Below are 23,288 nucleotides of genomic sequence, written 5' to 3' on the forward strand. Positions count from 1 at the left end.
ATTTCCTGTCGGCTCCGCCCCCTAAAAGAGCGTAATAGCTTTTTAGGGTCTGCCCTACGGTGGCCCTGCGAGGTCAATGTTAACTCAGCAAATCTTTCTTTACCCCTTCCTTTTTATTTCCGCTTTCTCCATCCGTCTCTTCATTTCTTGGCTTGTCATTGGGTGGAGGTACCCTGCGCCTTAATAGACGGGAAGTTGGGGACTAGTGGTAGCCTAGTCTTAGTGATTCTTCACACTGAGCAGGTTGGAAATTCCTGGGAGTTAGATAATAAATAACAAAACAAGCCTATCACTTATAGAGCATTGACAATTTACCAAAAAAAAAAGAAAAAGAAAAATTCACGTACACATTATTTCATCTTCACGTCTTTGTTACCCACCCAACAAAATAATTTCTCAAAAGAGGTGCTCCATTCTTCACTTCCCATCTTTTCCCCAACTCATGTAATTAGCCTTTGATCCTCACCTCTCCACTAAAACTGGACCTGTCCAGGTCAGCTCTAACTTCCACGTTCCCAATCCTACGGTCATTTTGCTATACTCAGCCTATCTGACTTCTAGAACATTGCAACAGACTATTCCCTACTTCTTGAGCCAATTTCTTCATTCTGCTTCTATTTCTACCAGTTTTCACCTTCCCTCAATGGTTCCTCAATCTCGTTTGCTGGATCCAAAGCCATTGTTTCACCCATAAATGTTGCAGCATGCCGAGGCTTTTAGCCCTTAGCCCTCTTCTCTTCCATATTAACACTTTCTCACTAGGAGATCTCATTCAGCTCCTTGGCTTTACTATAGCTCTATGTTAATGCCTGCAGAATTTCTATCTCAAGCTCTGACCTCTCCCTTGATCTCCAGACTTATATACTCAAATGGCTACTGAACATTTCTATTTGGATGTCTAATGGGCACCTCAGGCTTAATATGTTCAAAACAGAACATTTGTTTCACTCACCCACCCCTCAAAAAACCCACCTATTGTCCATCTCAGTACATGTCATACAATCCACTCAGTTGCTCAAGACAAAAATTTTTATTTATTCATTTGAGAGAGAGACAGCCCGTGAAGGGGGGGGGCAGAGGGAGAGTGAGGCAAGCAGACTCCCTGCTGAGCAGGGAGCCAGACTCAGGGCTCAATCCCAAGACCCTGAGATCATGACCTGAGCTGAAACCAAGAGTCAGATGCTTAACTGACTGAGCCACCCAGGCGTCCCAACAATATACATTTTTTAAAAAAGATTTATTTATTCATTTGAGAGAGAGGGCAAGCAGTTGCACACATGAATGCGCGCATGTGGTTGGGGGCGGGCAGAGGGGTAGAATCTTTAGGTAGACTCCCTGGGGAGCATGGATCTGGATTTGGGGCTCGATCTCAGGACCCTGAGATCATGACCTGTGCTGAAACCAGGAGTTGGATGCCCAACTGACTGAACCACCTAGGTGCCCCTATGAACAATATTTTTAAGCTTTAATTTCTAATGTAAATATCACATATTTTATTTTCTAAATATATATACAAATATATAAAATACTTTTACATTTATAAACTTAAATTTAAAAATACCCACATTTGTGGTGTCTGTCCCTATTGGATGGGGGTCCCCAAATGTGGGGTGACTCAATCAGGTGGAAGCCAGTGGCACGGGCAGTGACAGCATTCATGTGAGGCAGAACAAAGGAGATAGAAATTTATCGAATACACCCCAAGTGAGCAGCGGGCAGGCCACAAAGGAGAGATGGCCTGCTATGGGTGGGGGCTGTTTTTCAAGAGGGAAGGTGAGCAGGTATGGGAACATACGGAATTTTCCATTTTTTGGTACCTGTGCCCGGTTGTAAGTAGCCCATTTGTTAGTTAGGGCCTACGGATAGTTTGAGGTGGGTCCCCTGGGCCTGTCTGTATTAGCCAGGGGGTTGGAGTCACTGTGGGCCCTTCTACCTTACTCAGGTTTCCACTGTTCAAGCCTGTTGCCTAAAATCAGCCGCTGAGGGCGCCTGGGTGGCTCAGTTGGTTAAACGACTGCCTTCAGCTCAGGTCATGATCCCGGAGTCCTGGGATTGAGTCCCGCATCGGGCTTCCTGCTCCGCGAGGAGCCTGCTTCTCCCTCTGACCCTCTCCCCTCTCATGTACTCTCTCTCTCTCTCATTCTCGCTCTCTCAAATAAATAAATCTTTAAAAAATAAAATAAAATAAAATAAAATCAGCCGCTGAAACATTGTGGTAGCCAGTCTCCCAAGATGGCCTGCAAGGGCATACATCTCCTGGCAGTCACGACCACATCAAATAGGGCTATGTACCAATAGAATATTGGGGAAAGAACAATGCGCCATTTCTGAGGCTGGGTTATAAAACATTTCAACATCTGTATTGCTGTTTCTTGGATCACTTGCTGTGGGAGAAGCCAGCAATCATGACATGAGGACTCTCAAGTATGCCTGTGGAGAGGCTCTTGTGGAGACGGAGAGGCATGGAGTCTTCCTGCTAACAGCCAGCACCAACTTAACCACTAATGTGATTGAGCCATCTTGCAAGGAGATGGTTCAGCCCTAGCCAAGCTTTCTGAAGACTGCAACCTCACAAGAGATACGGAGACAGAAAAGCCCAAGCAAGTTGCTCCCAAATTCCAGTACCACAGAAACCCAGTGAAAATCAGTAACTGGTGGTAGGTAAGTCATTACATTTTGGGGTTAGACAGCAATAGACAACTGATATACATATCAACAGAAAAGCTGTTTGGGGTCCCCCATTATGGATCAAATTACCCTCCCTTTCAAAACCACCCAGTGGCTTTCCCTGCTAGCTCCTCGGACCAAACTTCCCTGTGTCTTGAATGAGCCCAACTTGTTACTTCCTTAGGGCCTTTATACCAACAGTTCCATTTCCCAGCTCTTCTCTTTCCTTTTAGGCATCAGATCAAATCTCATATTTTCAGAGAGGACTTTGGAGACCACCCAACCTAACAGCAGCTACCCTATTTCCTATTTTCTTCATAGCATTTACCACTCTCAGAAATTATCTTATTTGTATACTGGTTTGTTGTCTATATTTCCCCAGCAAGAATGCAAGCCCATAAAAAGGACCTTTTCTGTTTCACTTACTAATATAACCCCAAAGTAAAGAACCCAGTGGGTGCCTACTAAATATTTGTTAAATGAGCAAATGACTGAATCTCTCTGATCTTCGGGTTTTTCATTTGTAAAATGAAGATAATATTATCTACCAGAAAATGAGGTTTAAACATGTGTTTAGCACATGTGAAGTCAGTGACCAGAAAAAGTAGCTTTTACTACTTGGCAGAAAATGTTTTGAGATAGTATTCAAAATTTTCTTTCTCACCATTTTTCTCCATTCCTGAGGGGAAGTGCTTAGAATTAAAAAAAAAAAAAAAAATCAGCTCATACCATAGAAGAAGGACTGATTTTCCAATATCTAAAAAAAAAAAAAACAAACTTGTACAATGGGGCACCTGGGTGGCTCGGTCGTTAAGCGTCTGCCTTCGGCTTGGGTCATGATCCTAGGGTCCTGGGATTGAGCCCCGCATTGGGCTCCCTGCTCTGCAGGAAGCCTGCTTCTCCCTCTCCCACTCCCCCTGCTTGTGTTCCCTCTCTCATTGTGTCTCTCTCTGTCAAATAAATAAATAAAATCTTAAAAAAAAAAACTTGTACAAATAATACAGAAAAGAACAACAACCCAGTTGAAAATGGGTAAGAGAATATTCATGGAAAAGAAATACAAAGAACATTCAAGTATACTCAACCTCACTTAAAATAAGAGAAATGCAAATTAAATCTGCTCTGAAATGTCGCTTTTCATTTAACGGCCTGGCGAAGATCAATTTTGCTAGATAGTGCCAAATTGCCCTACATCGGGGTTGTACCAGCCTCCTATGTAAGGCAATTTGGCACTATCTAGCAAAATTACAAATGTACATATCTTTCCACCCAGCAATCTCATTTCTAGGAGTTACTCTACAGATACACTCACACATATGTGCTAGGGTTTATATAATATCTACTGCAGCATTGCAGTATCTACCAGCTATATGGTGTTTAACCAGAGAAATACTTAAAAAAATGACACAGAAAAGGGATGCAGATATATATATTTAATTACTTTACTTTATAAATCCTATGTAGTGCTTATTTATGATATTCAAAGCGCTTTTTAAAAAAGATTTTAAAGAGAGAGAGAGAGAGAGTGAGCAAGAGAGAGAGTGAACACAATCGGGGAGGAGCAGAGGGAGAGGAAAAAGCAGATTCTCTGCTGAGCTGGGAGCCTGACACGGGGCTCGATCCTGGGACTGTCCAGGATCACTCCAGAATCATGACCTGAGCTGAAGGCAGACGCTTAACCAACTGAGCCACCCAGGCGCCCCTCAAAATGCTTTAAAAATAGTGATTACTTTAATCCTCATAAAACCCCTCCGAGGTGGGTAGTTAACTACGCCCATTTTGTACACGGGGAGACTGAGATTATAACTGGCTTGAAGTCACACACCAAAAAGTGTTAGTGCTGGAGTGTGAACCCAGGCAGTCTGACTTCAGATGCCATGCTCTTAACACTGCTCTGTGCTGCCTCTCAGTGTACGTTAACATGGACAAGGAAAACCAGTACAGCAATATTAAAATCTGACAAAATTGATTTTAAGAGGTAAAGAATTATTAGGGATATAGGTGTCATTGCTTGATGAGAAATAATTCACCAGGAACTAAGTAACCTAGTATTCATATGAATCTAACAACATAACCTCAAAATATTTAAGGCAGAAAAAAATATTTAAGGCCGAAATACAAGGGAAGGGGCATCGGGCTGGCTAAGTTTGTAGACCATGCATATTCATTTAAGGTCATACAATTTCCCTCTAGTTACTTTAGCTGAATTTTACAGCTTTTTATTTTATTTATTTTTTTAAAAAGATTTTATTTATTTATTTGACAGAGACAGCAAGAGAGGGAACACAAGCAGGGGGAGTGGGAGAGGGAGAAGCAGACTTCCTGCTGAGCAGGGAGCCCGATGCAGGGCTCGATCCCAGGACCCTGGGACCATGACCAGAGCCAAAGGCAGATGCTTAACAACTGAACCACCCAGGCACCCCTAAATTAATTTTTTATCTAAAAGAATAAAAACAAGCAAGCTTTGCTAATCATTCATAAGCAAATTGACATTTGTGCCCGCCCTAGGCCTCTCTTGTCAGACATCCTGGGTTATGTGGTAAGGCAGGGGAGTTATCTGGGGAAGGGCGAAAGGAAGCTTCATATTTGGAGGAGTATTGTGTTTTTTTCTTTCAGCTCTGTGATGTTTGTCTTTTAGTATTCTATGTAGTTTACATATGCCCGGATAGATGGATTTACAGATTATGCAATGTGGATTTAATTTTCCTAACCTTCCAAGTGGACAAAGGATTTAACAAAAATTTGTTAGAAGAAGCAAGACTGAGATTACTCACAAGTGAATGCTTCAAGTACAAACACCCAGTGAAAATCCAGCCAGTGCTGAGAGGGAGGCAACTGACCAACCGGTGAAAAAAAATCACTGAAGTTAAAGAGAAATTCTTGCCAGGAATGAATCCTTAACACTACTGAACTGTACACTTAAAAATGGTTAAGATGGTAAATTTTATGTTAGGTACATTTTACCATAATTAAAAAGAAAAAAAGATGTGGGGAAAGTAATGAAGCATATGCAACCACTTTATTTTCACTAAGGATTTTCGGAATATGTATGATATTTGTAATACATTATTTACCTCACTTTTTTTTTTTTTGGTAATCCCTATGCCTAAAATGGGGCTCACACTCATCACCCAGAGATCAAGAGTTGGATGCTCTAACAACTAAGCCAGCCAGGCCCCCCTATTTACTCCACCTTTTAAAAAAGATTGTATTGGGCTCCTGGGTGGCTCAGATGGTTAAGCGTCTGCCTTCGGCTCAGGTCACGGTCCCGGAGTCCTGGGATCGAGTCCCACATCGGGCTCCCTGCTCCTTGGGAGCCTGCTTCTCCCTCTGCCTCTCTGTCTCTCATGAATAAATAAATAAAAAATCTTAAAAAAAATAAAAATAAAAAAGATTGTATTTATTTATTTGAGAGAGAGCGAGTGAGGAGAGGAGCAGGGGGAGAGGGACCAGAAGACTGCACTGAGCGAAGAGCCTGATGTGGGGTTCGGTCCCACGATTCTGAGATCATGATCTGAGCCAAAATCAAGAGTCAGACATTCAACTGACTGAGCCACCCAGGTGCCCCTCTTCAATTTTTTTAAAATTAAAAATTACTTTATTGCTAAAAAATGCTAACCATCATTATTCACTTTTTAATCCCCCCTTTTATAGTTATCTTTTGGATGTTTTATGATGGAATACTAATTTGTTATGGTGATTCATAAATAAATACACATTCATACATTAGACGTGCATAGTGAAATATTTTTCCTGCTAAGAGTATGTGGCAAAAATATGTCTGATGCTGGGTGCCTGGGTGGCGTAGTCAGTTAAGCGTCGGATTATTGGTTTCAGATCAGGTCATGATCTCAGGGTCATGAGATCGAGCCCTGCATCAGGCTCTGCACTCAGTGGGGAATCTGCTTGAGATTCTCTCTCTCCCTCTGCCCCTTCCACCGCTCATACTCTCTCTCTAAAATAAATAAATAAATCTTTTAAAAAATGTATGTTTGATGCTTACTGGCCTAGAGAGACTTTCCCGCAAACATATAAAGAGACATATATAAGAATGTGAATTGAAGCACTATTTGGGAAACTGGGAAATAACCTAAATGCCCACCAACAAAGGAATGGATCAACTGGGATATATTCAAGCAGTGGAATACTATAGAGTGGTTTAATGAATGGATAAGAGCTACTTGTATCAACATAAGTAAATATTTTAAACAATTTTATGTGAAAAAAAAGCACACTGCAGGATGAAAAGTTCCAACATGCAAAAACAACGTGACATATTGTTTACAGATACATATATATGTATGGATAAATACATATACATGTTGTAATATATACTATGTTTCAAACATTCCAGAGAAAGATAAATACCAAATTTAGGAATAGTGGTTACCTCTGGGGAGGAAGGGAAGAAAATGAGATTGGATAAAGTATTCAAGTAAGTTTTATTTCTGAAAAGAAAAAAAAGATGCAAGGTAAATAAACAAATAGCTCACAATTTTATTTTTTTTAAAGATTTTATTTGAGGGCACCTGGGTGGCTCAGTTGGTTAAGCGACTGCCTTCGGCTCAGGTCATGATCGTGGAGTCCCAGGATCAAGTCCCGCATTGGGCTCCCTGCTCAGCAGGGAGTCTGCTTCTCCCTCTGACCCTCCCTCCTCTCATGTGCTCGCTCTCTCTCATTCTCTCTCTCAAATAAATAAAATCTTTAAAAAAAAGATTTTATTTGAGAGTGAGCAAGAGAGAGCATGAGTGGGGGGGCGGGGCAGAGAGAGAAACAGACTCCCCACTGAATGTGGAGCATGATGCGGGGCTCAATTCCAGGATCCCAAGATCTTGACCTGAGCCAAAATCAAGAGCCAGATGCCTAGGGAAGCCTGGGTAGCTCAGTCGGTTGCGCGTTTGCCTTTAGCTCCAGTCATGATCCCAGGGTTCTGGGATCGAATCTCACATCGGGCTCCTTGCTCAGCGGGGAGCCTGCTTCTCCCTCTGCCTGCCACTGCCCCTGCTTGTGCCCTCTCTCTCTGACAAATAAATAAAATCTTAAAAAAAAGTCGGATGCCTAACCAACTGAGCCACCCAGGCGCTCCAGTCATAATTTTAAAACAAGATTTTTTGAAACTAGTCTCCCTGAGTTCTCCTCAGTGACCACCATCCTCCTACCCCTTGTGTATCTTTCCAGAGATATTTTATGCATGTGCAAGGACACATATGTATATGTATTCCCCCTACCCCACCTTCTTTTCTTTCTTTTTTTTTTTTTTAAAGATTTTATTTATTTATTTGACAGAGAGAGACACAGTGAGAGAGGAAACACAAGCAGAGGGAGTGGGAGAGGGTGCCCAGGTGCCCTGCCACCTTCTTTTCAAACACAGTTGGTAGCAAACATTACATACTGTTCTGAGCCTCACTTCTTTCTTCAACAATGTATCTTGAGTTTTGTTACCTGTCAGTACATAAAGTGCTTCCTCCATTTTTACAGCTGTCCAGTACTTTTTGTGGCTTCTTTGAGCCTGTCTCCTATTGACAGAATGGAGATTATTTCTGTCCTTTCACTACAATGAGCATCACTGTAATGAATATCCTTATAAATAGGTCATTCTGCACACATGTATGTATTATAATAAATTCCCAGAAGTAGAAATGCTGGGTCTTTTCAAATTGCCATCCAGCGAGATTGTACTGATCTACTTCCTGCTCCAACATTTTCCAGTGCCTGCTACCCAATCACAGATCAACACAACATGTTATCCGCCTTTTTTTTTTTTAAAGATTTTATTTATTTGACAGAGAGAGACAGCGAGAGGGAACACAAGCAGGGGGAAGCTGGAAAGGGAGAAGCAGGCTCCCCACTGAGCAGGGAGCCTGACGCGGGGCTGGATCCCAGGACGCTGGGATCATAACCTCAGTAGAAGGCAGACGCCCAACGCCCAAGCCACCCAGGCACCCCATCATCAGCCTTTTTGATCTGAGACGTAAACATGGTATCTCATCTCCAAGTTTAATTTGCATATTTAAAAAATTATGTGTCAGCATCTTCTTATAGTTTAAAAAGTAATTTTGCCTTTTTCTTTAAGCTGTCACTTTTCCAGTTGTATTTTTTTAACCACAAGTGATTACTTTTGTAATAAAATAGCCAATGAGGATTTTTTTTAAGATTTATTTATTTATTTGAGAGAGAGAGAATGTGCAGGAAGGGCAGAAGGAGAGGGAGAGAGAAACTCATGCAGACTGTGTGCCCAGTGCAGAGCCTGATGAGGGGCTGGATCTCACCACCCTGAGGTCACGACACAAGTTGAAACCAAGAATCGATACCCAACCCACTGTGCCACCCAGGCACCCTTAAGTATTTTCTTTAATGCAGGGTCTGAAGAGGCTTCACTCAGTTTTGTGAGAAGTTCCTAAGGCCTTCAAAAATCTTTGTGCGTAGTACCAATATCGAGTTCCTAATTTTGATATCTTACTACAGTTACATAGATGTTACCATTGGCGGAAACTGGGTGAAGGTGCACAGGTTTCTATGTACTATTTTTGCAACTTCCCATGAGTCCATAATTATTTCAAAATAAAAATTAAAAGGAAAGCTAACAAAATGTCACGGTACTTTTCTGGTTGAGGGGCTCTGCACTGACCTCCAACTATGACCCTTGAGTCATAATGGCTCCCAAGCCTGTCAACTGACAAGCCCCAATGACAGCCTCCATTGGACAAAGCTCCATTAAAACATTTACCTCACTATATTGTCATTAAACGTTGCCTGTTCCCATCAGACTGAAGTCCCTTTGAGGGCAGAGATTTTGTGACATTTTTATCTTTGTATTTTCAGTGCCTAGGAGCTATGCCATGTTGTAGGTACTCAGGTATTTAGTGAATGAAGGAGTCAGGTCAGGGACCTACCAGCCTCTCTGTAATTCAGGAAAAGCCAACCTAGCTTCTTGGGTAATTTATTTCGGCCCGGAGCCAGGTGTTTCCCAGAGGCAGCCGAGGCTCTGGGGGCTGTACACGAGCTCCTTGCCTCTGGTTAGGCTTCCTGTAGCTGTGGGACTCTGTGCCTCGGTTTCCTTCCCTTTAATACAGGGACAATAAAAGTATCTCCTCACAGGGTTGTTGAGGGGCTTAAAGCAATAATGCATCAAAAGCTCTTACTTAGCACAGTGCCAGGCAAAGAGTAAAGACGACTCCTCAGAGATATGCGTTTAAGTGTTTAATGAATGAGTGAAAAATGACTTGAGGGTGCTTGATCATTTATTGAGCACCTACTGTGTCCGATACTGCATGCTAAATGCAGAGAAGCAACGCGGCACATTGGATTGGTCTTAACACAGACCGCAGGGACCCGGGTAAGGTTCTCTAGAGCTTGAGTTTTGATACGCGCGGAGCTTGGAAAAGCGAAGGTGGTGCTAGTTGATGGAGACAGTGGGTATCCGGGACAGTCAGCCGGTTCCTTCTCGAAAGCTGTGTGGGAATGGGCGACTTATTATCTATCCCACCAGGGCGCGGGGAAGGGCAGTTCGGCGAGGTGGGCCGAAGCGCTGAAATCGAAGTTGAGTTCCAGGCCTGTTTAGTTAGTAACCGCGTGACTTTGGCCAAGTTACCGAACCTCTCTGAACCAACTGTAAAAAAGAGTCTGTTAGGAAGACTCATCTGCCGCGCTCCTGAGCGATGACGTAACCGCGCCTACGCCAACAGGCGCTCTATTTAGAAGGTGCAAAATGCCCAGGCCGACCACTGCAGGTCGATCGGCTCTAGGCCCCACCCGCGGGGCTGTGGGTTCTCCTTCGGAGCATGCGCAGTGGGCCTGCGGCGCGGCCCGTCAGGCACTGCGGTAGGCGCCCTGGAGGCCGGCAGGACCCCGACCCCAAGATGGCGGCGCCCAGCGAAGTGGCTGCGGCTGCCTCCGGAGAAGGCGACGGCGGGGGCAGCGGCTTTGGGTCGTGGCTGGACGGACGGTTGGAGGCGCTGGGAGTGGATCGAGCCGTTTACGGTGCCTACATCCTGGGTGTCCTGCAGGAGGAGGAGGAAGAGGAGAAGCTGGACGCTCTGCAGGGTATCCTCTCTGCCTTCTTGGTGAGAAGCCCGGACACGTTCCTTTAGCTCCCTGGCGGCCCCTGTCAGTACTTCGTAACCCCTTTCCCATACGTGGTGTCCCAGACAATTAGTGACCTCACCTGGGAGAGGATACTCTGAGCTCTTGGCCGCGGGGGAAGGGGATTGCTCACCAACCAGGGTTTGGGGAAGTCAGGAGATTGCAGGTGCATAGAGAAGAATGGATTTCCCTTATTCCTGGGGAAACGGCCCTCTCGGATGCCTGTGGGTGAGTATTCTTCCGAAGGCGCTGAATTGTCTAAATGAGAGTTTTATCATTAACGCATAACGACCAATTTCATTCCCATCCATTGACAGTGTTCAGAGAGGGGAATAAAGTGCTCTGGGATGTCTGTGCTCTTTAGGAGGCAGTGCCCAGGGCTGTCCCATGACAAAAGCCTGCAGGAAGTACCCTCTCGGTTCCTATTTTGGAGGTAAGAGGCCAAAAAAGGTAAGCTGGCAGTGAAAATCTAGGTATAGGTCTAGGCCGGAACTGAAGCAAATATTGTGCTTGATCTTTTATAGTATTTAGAAATGCAGTAATCATCAGTGTTTGCTGGCGGAGGTGGCAAATAAGGTCAGAGTTTTAAAGAAGAGAGATAAACTTGGTACCCAGCTGCTTAGAAGCAGGTTCAGAAAGGTGTATTTTAATCTGTGTTTAGGTAGTAAATCACCGGGTTGTCCACTTTTCCAACCTGACCATTCTGCTGCCTTCATCTCTGCTTACACTTACTTGGTGGAAACACCGTTCAATGATTGGGCAGATGGTTGAAATATAATACTAATGCAGCTGTCCCAGGTCCTCCTGGCAATGTCCCCTTTGTAGTCCCAAAGCCTGCTCTGGTGAGATTGACCTATAAATGGGAAAGCTTTAACACAGCTTGTGATGCAGCTCCTAAATTCAGCGGAGATAGAATACTATGGAGTAAATTCTTTGCCTGGACCCTGACATTGCAGGTTGTTGGAGGGGGGCAGGGGTAGTGTGAGGCAAGCAGTTTAAGTTAGTTTTTATTTCCAGCTTGGAAGTTTCTAAAGACTCCATGAAAAAGAAGTTGAAATAACTTGGGTACCCATTGGTACTAGCTCCTTGACTTGTTCTTTTCATGGTGTCATTATTTAGAACTGCTAAAGGCAGGCATAAATTTGCTTAGACTATTAAGTCTCTTGGTAGAAGAGAGAAAAGTTATCTAGAACCAGATTTGGTTCTTTATATCCGTTTCTTGTTTACATGAACTACAGAAGACAGACTCCTTTCCCCCTCTCTCTGCCCGATTCACACACTATGCTTAATTTTCTCTTGGTTTTCCCAACCCCTTCTATATAAGAAATGACTTTGGGAAGAATTGGCCAGGAATTATATGGTGAGGCAGGGTTCATGAAACCACTGAGAAACAACTTTATAGATCGGCAAGGCCAATGAATGTGGTATATATCAAACACATAATTCATAGCGCTGCTTACTTTCTGTCGGTCAGGCTCTATATAAAAGCCACTGACTATTGTACCAAATCCCTTTCCAGGAAAAACAAAAGGCATAGCCAGATCAATCACCAGATTGGGCTAGGATTCAATATTAGGAGTTAAGAAATTTGTCAGGAACAGTTTGAGTTAAGATTCAAGAACAATGTATCTTGTCAGGGGCAGATAACAGTTAAAGCTTTTTATTATCCTTTTTTTTTATTCCTTCCAGTAGCATTTGGATTGATTGATTGATTGATTGATTCATCAAGTTTTTATTGATAGGGTTACTCTCTGCCAAGCACTGCTCTACACGGTTGGGGGTACCTCAGGGAACAAAACAGAAATCCCTGCCCTGACAGGGTGACATCTAGCAGGGAAAAACTTAATCAGTAAATTATATAGTATGTCAGAAAATGATAAGTGCTAGGAAAAAAAGAACATTATAAGAAGATCAGGAGTGGAATGGAGGGGTAAGTTTTAAATTTTAAGTAGGATTATTACATTAATTGGGGTATTGCATTTTATGGCAGTTGTTTATATACCAGCCTTCTAAATTGTCAGCGTCGTGAGACCCGGGGCTGTTTCTCATTCATCTCTTATCACTCATCTTAGTGCCTTCAACATGGCGGGCACCATCTGGATGAATAAATGAACAAATGGATGATGAACTCTTTTGTCTGGGTGAAGAAAATAGAATAAACCACCTTGTCCTCCAAGGGCACCCTTTCTCTTTTGCTTCTCTACTCCTTTTCCTTCCTTTTCTTCTTCTCAGGAAATTAATTGGTCTACTTTTCCAACTAGGAAGAAGATTCTCTTCTTAACATCTGCAAGGAGATTGTGGAACGATGGTCGGAAAGTCAAAATGTCGTCACCAATGTGAAAAAAGAAGGTAGAGTTGGGAGTTTGTCTGTCTAACCTCCAGTGCCTTTTCCAAGAACCTTTCCTGTACAGCTGTTAGCGAGAGATTTTGAGTTTTCTCCGTTTTCTACTCATTTTGCTTAAGATAATTTAAACTGGTAAATACCCAGCAGCTTCCATGAACTTTTTAACGGAACGTTTCCTTTTCCCCTTCTCCAGTTTTCTACCTCCTCTGACCACAGCCATCTTCATTCTGGCTTACACTTTTCTTTTCATCCGCTTTCCACTGCCCCTGATAGATTTTCATGGCAGGGGTTGGGGCCAACTATATCCCCCCGCTTACTTTTCCATATTTTCATTTCTTAACAATTGTGATTGATATTTTGGTTTATTCAGCTAACTTTGTCAGCCCTTAAAATGAAAGAGAAGTGGATTAATATAGCCATTAGAATGACAGATTAATTGCAGAAAACTCAAATTGTAAAAGCCAGACTTGAAGCAATTCTAAACTGTCTACACATTGGTTCTCAGTCTTGGCTGTCCATTAGAACTACCTGATACAGTTTGAAAGATGCCAGTGCTTGGGCCATACCATGGATCAGTTATAGAAATATCTTTGGAGTGGGACCTATGTATTGTTTGTTTGTTTTTTAAAGATATATATTTATTTATTAGAGAGGGAGACAGGGAGAGAGAGCACAAGCAGGGGGTGGAGCAGAGGGAGAAGCAGGCTCCCCACTGAACAGGAAGTCCGAGATGGGGCCTGATTCCAGGACCCTGGGGTCATGACCCGAGCCAGAGGCAGAGGCTTAACCAACTGAGCCACCCAGATGTCCCTTTTTTTTCTTTTTAAAGCTCCCAGATGATTCTAATGTGGATCCAGGTGTAAAAACCACTACTGGGCACCGTTGCGTCCTTTCTTTGAGAATGGTTCACTTAATAGTTGATTTGATTTGATTTTAAAGATTTTATTTGATTTTAAAGATTTGATTTCAAAGATTTGATTTATTTATTTGACAGAGAGGCAGCGAGAGGGGGAACACAAGCAGGGGGAGTGGGAGAGGGAGAAGCAGGCTTCCCGCTGAGCAGGGAGCCCGATGCGGGGCTCGATCCCAGGACCCTGGGATCATGACCCAAGCTGAAGGCAGATGCTCAACTGACTGAGCCACCCAGGCGCCCCAGTAGTTGATTTTATTTTAAAATAATCTATGAATTTCACCTGGCATAATCATCACTACAAAAGGACCAACATAAGTTGATTCTAGATTCCTTCTTAGGTTTCTGGGTTAAGAGGGGAGAAAGTTGCATGCTTGAAGCTGAATTTTCTATGATTCTAATGCAGTGCTTTTCAACCTTTTTTCTTTCTTTTTTTTTTTTAAGCAGCAGAACTTCAATTTATAAAACAGGTAAAAGCAGGGCTGCTCTGACCGAGGATGGATACAAGACCCAAAGCCTAGCCCGCGTGGCCTTCCCTTGCCTTTCTCATTGGCCCCCGAGGCACCTCCTTTGAAGCCCAGGGCCCTAAAGAGTCAGCAGATGCCACTGTCTTTCCTGCAAGCACAATCTGGGTGGACTAGTGGTTTGGTGAGCTTGTTTTTTCACATACAGCCTTGTTGTCACTCCCTTCCCTTCCCTTCCCCCTCCCAGATGAGGTACAGGCCATTGCCACCCTAATTGAGAAGCAGGCACAGATTGTGGTGAAGCCCAGGATGGTGTCCGAAGAGGAGAAGCAGAGAAAAGCCGCCCTCCTGGCCCAGTATGCTGATGTGACAGACGAAGAAGAATATCCTTTTCGGAGTCTTGGGACCATTCCCTGAGGCTTGAGTCCGAAATGTTTGCTGGTTTACAGTGAGCTTTGAGAAGTTGCCAATCTCCCCCTGTAGTGTACTTTTTCCATTCTAAAATGGATCTGATCTGTGGCCCTTTGTGGCTGTGAGGAGTGATGTTGGGACAGTTGATAGGAGACTTAATATTTGTCAACACGTCATCTGTATGTTCCTGAAGGCTTCGGTGTAAAAGAAATGCCTTAATGGACCGTTTATATTGTATTTTCAGGAGCTAAGCTATAGCTGTGATTCTTTATTTTTGTGTAATACCTTTCTGTCCAGTATAGTATCCTACGTATAATCCATCTTTATATTCTTTTCCCAGTTGATAAAGGAACTGTGACAGCAGGAGATGAATGTGTGGATCAGAGACATGCATAGGTTTAGTGGCAAAACCAGGACTAGAATATGGATGTTTTTGGATGAAGGATTCCCAAATTTGGAGCAGTTTCATTTGAAAAAAATTTTTTTTAATATTCCAGTGACCACATAATTGAAAGTGAGACTGAATCTCCAACCAACACAGAAGAAATCTGGAATTTGGGGGCTGTGCCAAAGGCAATTGCTATTGACAGGGACAGGCTTGGTTCCCTGTGAGTTTGAACTTGTTTAGGAGATGCTTAGCTTATAGAGCCTGATTGAATGGAGCATGTGGACCTCATACCAGAAATGTTAGCTGTCCCATCACAAGTTTAGGAAGTAATTCTTAGGCCCTTTGGGGCCAGCTTATCTTCTAGTTTCTCCTAAAGTTTTTCTCTTGCCAGGGTCAGCAGAGCTATGGTTCCAATGACAAAAATCTCCTTTCTTGAACTCGAAAAGAACATTTTAAGCAGTGGTTCTCCTGGGGAACTTGTTAAAACCCAGATTGCTGGGCTCCACTCCCCAGTTTGATTTAGTAGGTGCAGGGTGGGGCCCAAGAATGTGCTTTTCTAATAAGTTCCCCGGGAGTTCTGGGAACCACACTTTGAGAAGCACTGTCCTCTCTCCATTCCCTGGGCTGCCAGGTAATGGGGAAGTCCACCCAGACCAGGCTGTTTCTTTTCAGCCTCCAGCAGCTAAGGATCTCACAGTAGCTCTGAACAATCTTGAGACTTCTGAAGATGACTGTGCTGGGTTTACCACCACACCTCTGACGGTGTTTTCCTCCAGCATGCTTTCCCTGCCTGTCACTTCACGGAATGTTTTCTGACGTTGGGTTGGGATGTGCCGGCCTTTGCTTTCCATCCCACTTTCCTTAACGACCCTCACCGAAGCAGCTGAGAAGGATGATTCATGTGCCACCACAATGAACATTGGTTCTGATAAATGTATCCTTCTCTTTGTCCGTCCCCAAATGTTTCTCCATTGAATACTCTTTTTTTTTTTTTTTAAAGATTTCATTTATTTATTTGACAGAGAGAGACACAGCGAGAGAGGGAACACAAGCAGGGAGAGTGGGAGAGGGAGAAGCAGGCCTCCCGCGGAGCAGGGAGCCCGATGCGGGGCTCGATCCCAGGACCCTGGGATCATGACCTGAGCCAAAGGCAGACGCCTAAGGACTGAGCCACCCAGGCGCCCCTCTCCATTGAATACTCTTGAGGAATAGTGTTCATCTTGTTGTCATTGCTGGGGGATCCTTTTACCAACAGGAACTCATGTCGGGCCAGCATTTGAAGCCCCATTCCAAGGACTACCAACCGTAAATAATCAATTTAACGAGAACTTTCCCCAAAGAAAACATGTTAACATCTACTGTGAAGGGAGGAAGGATTTCTAAGGAAAAATAAGAATCTATACTCCCTGTGGATAACACTGGGTTTCCCAGCAGTGGAAGTAGTTAAAATAATATTGAAATTTTGACTTTGTCCTCAGAGACCGTATAATTTTTCAGAAAGAGAACACAAACGCTGAATACTTTTGAGCTGAAAATATGGACGGATGGAAATGAGTGCTGAGGAAAGTCCCTACCAACAGACACTTAAGAGAAGATTCTACATTTATTATTTTTTAAGATTTATTTATTTGAGAGAGAGACAGCACAAGTGGGACAAAGGGGCAGAGGGGGAGGGAGAGAGAATCTCAAGCAGACTTCCCGCTAAAGTGGTGGGAAGGCCCCGAGGAGCCTGATGCAGGGCTCGATCTCAGGACCCTGAGATCATGACCCGAGCCAAAACCAAGAGTCAGATACTTAAGCAACTAAGCTACCCAGGTGCCCTGAGAAGTTTCTGCATTTAGACATCTACCTTCTTAGGGGCTTAGTTGGTTCAGTCGGCCTTCAGCTCCGGTCATGATCTCAGGGTCCTAGGATCGAGCTCCATGCTCAAGGAGTCTGCTTCTCCCTCTCCCTCTGCCTCCCCACCTGCTTTTGCGTGCTTGCTCGCTGTCTCTCTCAAATTAAATCTTTAAAAAAGAAAAAAAAAATCCACCTTCTTAAAGATGAGAAGTATGGTGGGTTATCAAAGAAGGGGAGGTTATTTCAGAGACATTTATTTTAAAGCACCAAAGCATAAAAGTTACATTTTAAGAGTACAGAGGAGCTTGTCTGGTGCTAACAGGTTGGTTTTTTTTTTTTTAGTAATCTCTACACCCATTTTGGGGCTCGAACCCATGAGTCCGAGATAGAGGCACGTGCTCTACTGACTAAGCCCGCCAGGTACCCCCAGGTTGTGTTTTTAAAGTCCCAAGAAATGAGGGGTAAAGTTTTTGGCTAGGTATTTTCTAACTGGTTAAACTTATTTCATGTCTTTTATAAATTCAGAGCTTGTGGTTATTAGAACATGTTTTTCACTTAAGCTTCAGTGGTCTAGGAAAAAAAGCAAACTGATAAAGTTTAGTAAGGTTAAACAACTTATTTAACTCTTTTTCAAGCATTTTAATAGTGCCAAGTACATAAAATTTTTGCCAGTTACAGTAATACTCTATTCACTAAAACTAGCCTAGATACTCCCAACAATATACTGCCATGATCTAAGTACTCTGGAATGAAATTTCGTTTTCATAAAATATTTTAACATTCAAATTTAGAGAAGTCTGAGATTTTTATTCTGAGGATTATTCAAAAGTTTAAACCTTTGTAATGGTAGTTTCAGGATTTCCCGTTAGACCAAAGATAAATTATCATAAGGACTTTTTATTTATTTATTTTTAAAAGATTTTCTTTATTTGACAGAGACACAGCGAGAGAGGGAACACAAGCAGAGGGAGTGGGAGAGGGAGAAGCAGGCTTCCCGCTGAGCAGGGAGCCCGATGCGGGGCTCGATCCCAGGACCCTGGGATCATGACCTGAGCCGAAGGCAGACGCTTAACGACAGCCACCCAGGTGCCCCAGGACTTTTTTTTTTTTTGAAGACTAGGAATATGTAGAGAGAGAATAAGGACAGAGCAGAAGTTGGGACCTGTGTGACCTGTACCCTAATCCCTTAACTCACCTGTAGCTCTGTTCCGAAACACCAATGTGGAAGATGTCCTCAATGCCCGAAAACTGGAGCGAGACTCCCTTCGGGATGAGTCCCAGAGGAAGAAGGAACAGGACAAGCTGCAGAGGGAGAGAGACAAACTAGCCAAGCAGGAGCGCAAGGAAAAGGAAAAGAAAAGGACACAAAGAGGGGAGCGGAAGCGATAACCTTGGTCCACTCTGTTCTTTCTCCTCATGGACTTGATCAAAGGGAGAAGTGATTGTGCACATGTGTATTTAAGAGAAGTGAGAGAACATTGCAGAGTGGTTTCCCAAGGCATTTCCCTTCTGTTTACATGGTCAAAAGGAAAATCACAAACACTTCTAATTATAAAATGTGCCATGTCTCTGTGGTGTGGGTAATCAGATTATTGTGGTTGATGTCTGTACCAAAGATCTGGAATGGGGGCAACTTTTATATTTTAATACTGAGGTCCTGGCTCCTTTTGGCCACTTTAAAAGTCTCCCCTCACCTAGGATAAATGACAGAAATATTCAGAAAGCTGACAGTTACAGTTTTCATCCTGAAGGAGCAGAATCATGACCACTCCTTTTCTGAGATGACATGTGGGAGCATAAAGTATTTTGAAAGTAGTATTTACCTCTTAATGTATTGTTTTATGGATGAAATAGAAAGCTAATGATGAAGAGCCTACCTGGATCCAGATACTATGTTAACATGGCAACAAACTATGAAAATGGAAGAAATGATGTGGTAGATGTTCTAGCTTTGAGTTTTTTTTTTTTTTAAGTTTCAGCCTATGGGAAGAAAAGAAGTATCTTTTTAGGTAGAGATAGTTACATATTTTTCCTCATCCAGGCTGTGATTTTGAAGAAGGATGTGTATTGGGTGGAAGGATATCATTGACAGCTAGATTCATTTTTTATAATCATGAGCCCTCTTGACTGCTAGTAGAGATTTTAATCCTGATCTGCCCTAAAACATGAGTATAAGGATGTGATAATTACAGGTTGGAAGAAACTGCAGGAACCGTGCGTCTAAGGAAGAAACACTGGAAATCTCTGCTAACACAAAGATATTTAAGATTGTACAATTGTGTGTACTCAACAAATTTAATGAGTGGAAAAACCTGGGAGAATCAAAAGTGAGCAGGAACTCTCCATTTCTACTTTTGTCACAAGCCACATTCAATTGTAAATAAGGCCTTTCTCTACTTCTGGCAGCAGACTTGTCAAGAAGCCTGAAGGGAGCAATCTCCCTGACAAGAGAGAAAATAGGTATCTTATACCTGAGGTTGGCAAACTACTGCAGGCTAGGAAATTTGGCGCGGTTTGTTTTTGTATGGTGCAAGTTTTTGTATGGTGCAAGTCAGCAAGGGATTTTGCATTTTTAAAGGGTTGTAAAAGAAGGAATATGTGACAGAGACCTTTTGTGGCCTGTGAAACCTAAAATATTTACTGTCTGGCCCTTCAGAGAAAAAGTTTGCTGACCTGTTTGATACCATTAACTAAGAGGTTAACAAAAAAATTTTACCTTTGTGCAGAAGGTAAAAAAGCATGGTTAAGGAAAAGATGTGTCACCTCTATACACTCCTATAACCGTGGCATTGCATTTTAAAAAAGTAACCATCTTTTAAAAAAAATAAACTATTTAAATCACTGTTTTCTGATTTATTCTGATTGCTTCCAGCTATCCATGGAAATGAATTTGTGTGAACAGTCACTTAGGAATGTGTTGAATTTTGCTTTGTATTTTGATTAGCCCAATATGCTCTATTAGTAGAACCTCTTCCTGGAATCAAATTCTCTGTCTCAATTTTCCTGTGAAGTTGGGTATTAGGAAATCAGAAAGATTACCTTGTTTTATTGGAAGTCAGTAAACTGGCTTTGAAGTCCTTGCAGTACTTTTGGAGTCTTAGTCCTCTATGGCAGTAGCAATAATAGGCTGTGGCTACAGATACATGAGAGAGCCTATTTTATTAACCCTTATTTTGGATTTTTGGTTTATTTTCACCTTGATTTTGGTCTGTGAAGCAGAGCCAGGTTATATCCATGAACCCCTGAAGTGTACTTGTTAATAGTCTGTTATAACAGTAGCCAGTTCTTCTGGGACTCTTATTATGTTACAGTTAGGTGTATACTTGAACTAATGTTTATTTTTTTTAAGATTTTATTTATTTGACAGACAGAGAGGGAACACAAGCAGGGGGAGTGGGAGATGGAGAAGCAGGACCCTGGGACCATGACCTGAGCTGGAGGCAGACAATTCACGACGGAGCCACCCAAGCGCCCCTTGAACTAATGTTTAAACGGGGAAAAAAGGATCAGCTCATTAGGCCTTGAGTAAGGTTATTCACTTAATTCAATGCTGATAAATCCTTTTTGTCTAAAATGTTCAGTATTGCAAAGGGCAAGTTTTAAACAGCTGTGTATCTTCTGTAGTATGATTGACATTTTAGTCCAAAATTGGGATTTCAGTCATTAATTCCCAACCCTCTAAAACTTAGTGGTAGCAGATAATCAAGTGGTAAGGATGCTGATATAAATCAAGATAATTTTTAACTACTTTTATATAAATCACTTTGTCTATTTAGAAAAACTGAGTACACCAAATTCTTTTGGATTAGAAATGATGGGATCATCAGTTTTATCAGTTTCACCACAAATTATATGTGATATTTTTTGTTCTCATAGGTTGTAATTCAGAAGTACAATACATATGAACCATCCATTAGAGAGTATACCATAGAAAGGGATAACCAACTAATATGAGAATTATTTGCAGGGTGACATGATTAGCAGGATTTCAAAGAATTTTTGTGTTTGGTTTTTGTTAACGGACTAGTGTTTTATTTCTGACCACTGTCATGTTAAAACTGCCCCAGAATTTTAATCTGGTTTGTCTGGATTAGTATAAAGGCAGAGCAAAAACGTCATCTTTGGGGCGCCTGGGTGGCTCAGTCAGTTAAGCGTCTGCCTTTGGCTCAGGCCGTGATCTCCAGGTCCCTGGCTCCCTACTCGGCGGGGAGTCTGCTTCTCCCTCTGCCTCTCCACTTATGCTCTCTTGCTCAACTCGCCCTCAAATAAATAAAATCTTAAAAAAAAAAAACAAGGGCGCCTGGGTGGCTCAGTCGTTAAGTGTCTGCCTTCGGCTCAGGTCACGGTCCTAGGGTCCTGGGATCGAACCCCACATCGGGCTCCCTGCTCGGCGGGAAGCCTGCTTCTCCCTCTCCCACTCCCCCTGCTTGTGTTCCCTCTCTCGCTGTGTCTCCGTCAAATAAATAAAATCTTAAAAAAAAAAAAAACACATCTTTGAAGGAGGTCAGGTTCGATGCAAGGATATCTGAACGGCATTTGTTTGTCTACCAACATTCTTACCTAAATGTTAATGAAATTTAAAACTCAGTGCCAGTTCTTATCAGTGAAATGAAATTTGTTTTTCTGACCTTTCGTAACACTTAAGGTTAGAAACTAATACAAAGATGTAAAAAAAAGAAACCAAATATTTTCAACAAAGTAATTTATTTTTTCCTGAGAGACTAAATTCAGTACAGTATTTGTTTTCAAAACATCCAACATGTCTTATGTCAAACTTAACCACTTTCTATGCAGTGAGTGTGGTGGGGTGATCTATTTTATTTGACTACCCTCAATGTAATTCATCTGGGTAGTTCTAAAGCATATCAGTGATCAAAATGTTTCTCCCTACAGTTACTCCTGCATTCTCAATCAGTTTCTTCTGCACATCATCTAAAGAAAATTTATGTGGTGTGATTACACTCTTTAATACCAAGATTTCTAAAACTAGGAAAAACACCAACATTTAAAACATCAGTGTTTCTAGTCAAGGATAGTTCAATTAAATTTCATCAGTACATTATATTATAGTTTAACTCATGGAGAAATGTTAAAACCCAAGATCTTCTGAGTCACATAATACCAACAGTTCATATTAATGAATAAATTACTCGGGTTTCATACAAAGATATTAAGTGATGAGAAACAGAAAAAGCCAAGCTTTCAAAAGCTCTTAAAAAAAAAATACAGAAGCAAACTAATGAACATAACTACACAAAACAGACACTAAACAATTGCAAACTAAACTAAAAATTAACCTTAAAAAAATACATTTTAGAACTTCGTGATACCCTCATAAAATGCAGCAAACTAAGGGTATTTAAACAATAGTCATTATTTTAGTTACTGTGCATCAAGTCTAAAAGATCCAGATAAAGGAAATTTGTTTTTGATTCAGTTTAAATACTTTAAAATTGGAAATATGTAATAATTGATAGTACAATTAAATTTTAAAGAATATACACAAATGATTTGAACAGGTTTTATATTCAGTAACTTGCATGGTTTTTACACTGGCACTTTTATCACTAATTTAGGAGAATCAGATGCATTTCCCTCCATATACTTAGGCACTAAGATTTCAAATTTATAAATATGGTAGTATTTTAAATATTAAATTTTTACATGAATATTGGGTTCATCCTTGTTTTCCTTTGTTTCCTAGGTATTATCCAGTTTTGTAAGGAAAACACTTTTATATCACAATCAAAACTTGTCTTGGTTACTAGACTGTAGCCATAATTGGGTTACAGTCACTTAGATTCATTATTTGGAATTATACTTACTAAGGCAGACCTAAATGAAACTTATCTTCTAGAACAATTTCACATTCGCATTTACCTGCACTGCAGAATGGGCTTAAGCAATATTTTAGGTGTTAGGAAATATTTAATTTACTTGTTATTTTTGGCTACTCGGAACTCCTAGAGTAGTCAACTTTCCCTTTGAGTTCACTTTATATCTGATTCATTCCAAATAGAAGATTTTTAAATAGAAGTTAGACTTCATTAAGGAATTAACTTTAAATCTGAAAGAAAATTAATGTATTGAAATTTTCAAGTTTGACAAGTTCATTAAAATTTTTTAGCATGTCTTGATACATTTACTTATCAGCTTTTTATTCTTCTTTCTGCTGGCATTTCC

General features: G+C 41.8%; 1 protein-coding gene across 1 annotated transcript; it reads left to right on the top strand.

Annotated features, from left to right (window-relative positions):
• Positions 1-10,513: 10,513 nt before the first annotated feature.
• Positions 10,514-19,947, top strand: CCDC43 (coiled-coil domain containing 43). The gene is made up of 5 exons (XM_028092814.2): positions 10,514-10,730; positions 13,011-13,098; positions 14,715-14,850; positions 16,142-16,200; positions 18,307-19,947. The coding sequence occupies exons 1-5, from the start codon at positions 10,527-10,529 to the stop codon at positions 18,492-18,494; spliced, it is 675 nt and encodes a 224-aa protein (XP_027948615.1). The 5' UTR covers positions 10,514-10,526; the 3' UTR covers positions 18,495-19,947.
• Positions 19,948-23,288: the final 3,341 nt, after the last annotated feature.

This window comes from Eumetopias jubatus, unplaced genomic scaffold (assembly GCF_037043125.1).
Source record: "Eumetopias jubatus isolate StellerSeaLion01/CBP00866 unplaced genomic scaffold, mEumJub1_p1.0 scaffold_10, whole genome shotgun sequence".
Taxonomy (NCBI): domain Eukaryota; kingdom Metazoa; phylum Chordata; class Mammalia; order Carnivora; family Otariidae; genus Eumetopias; species Eumetopias jubatus.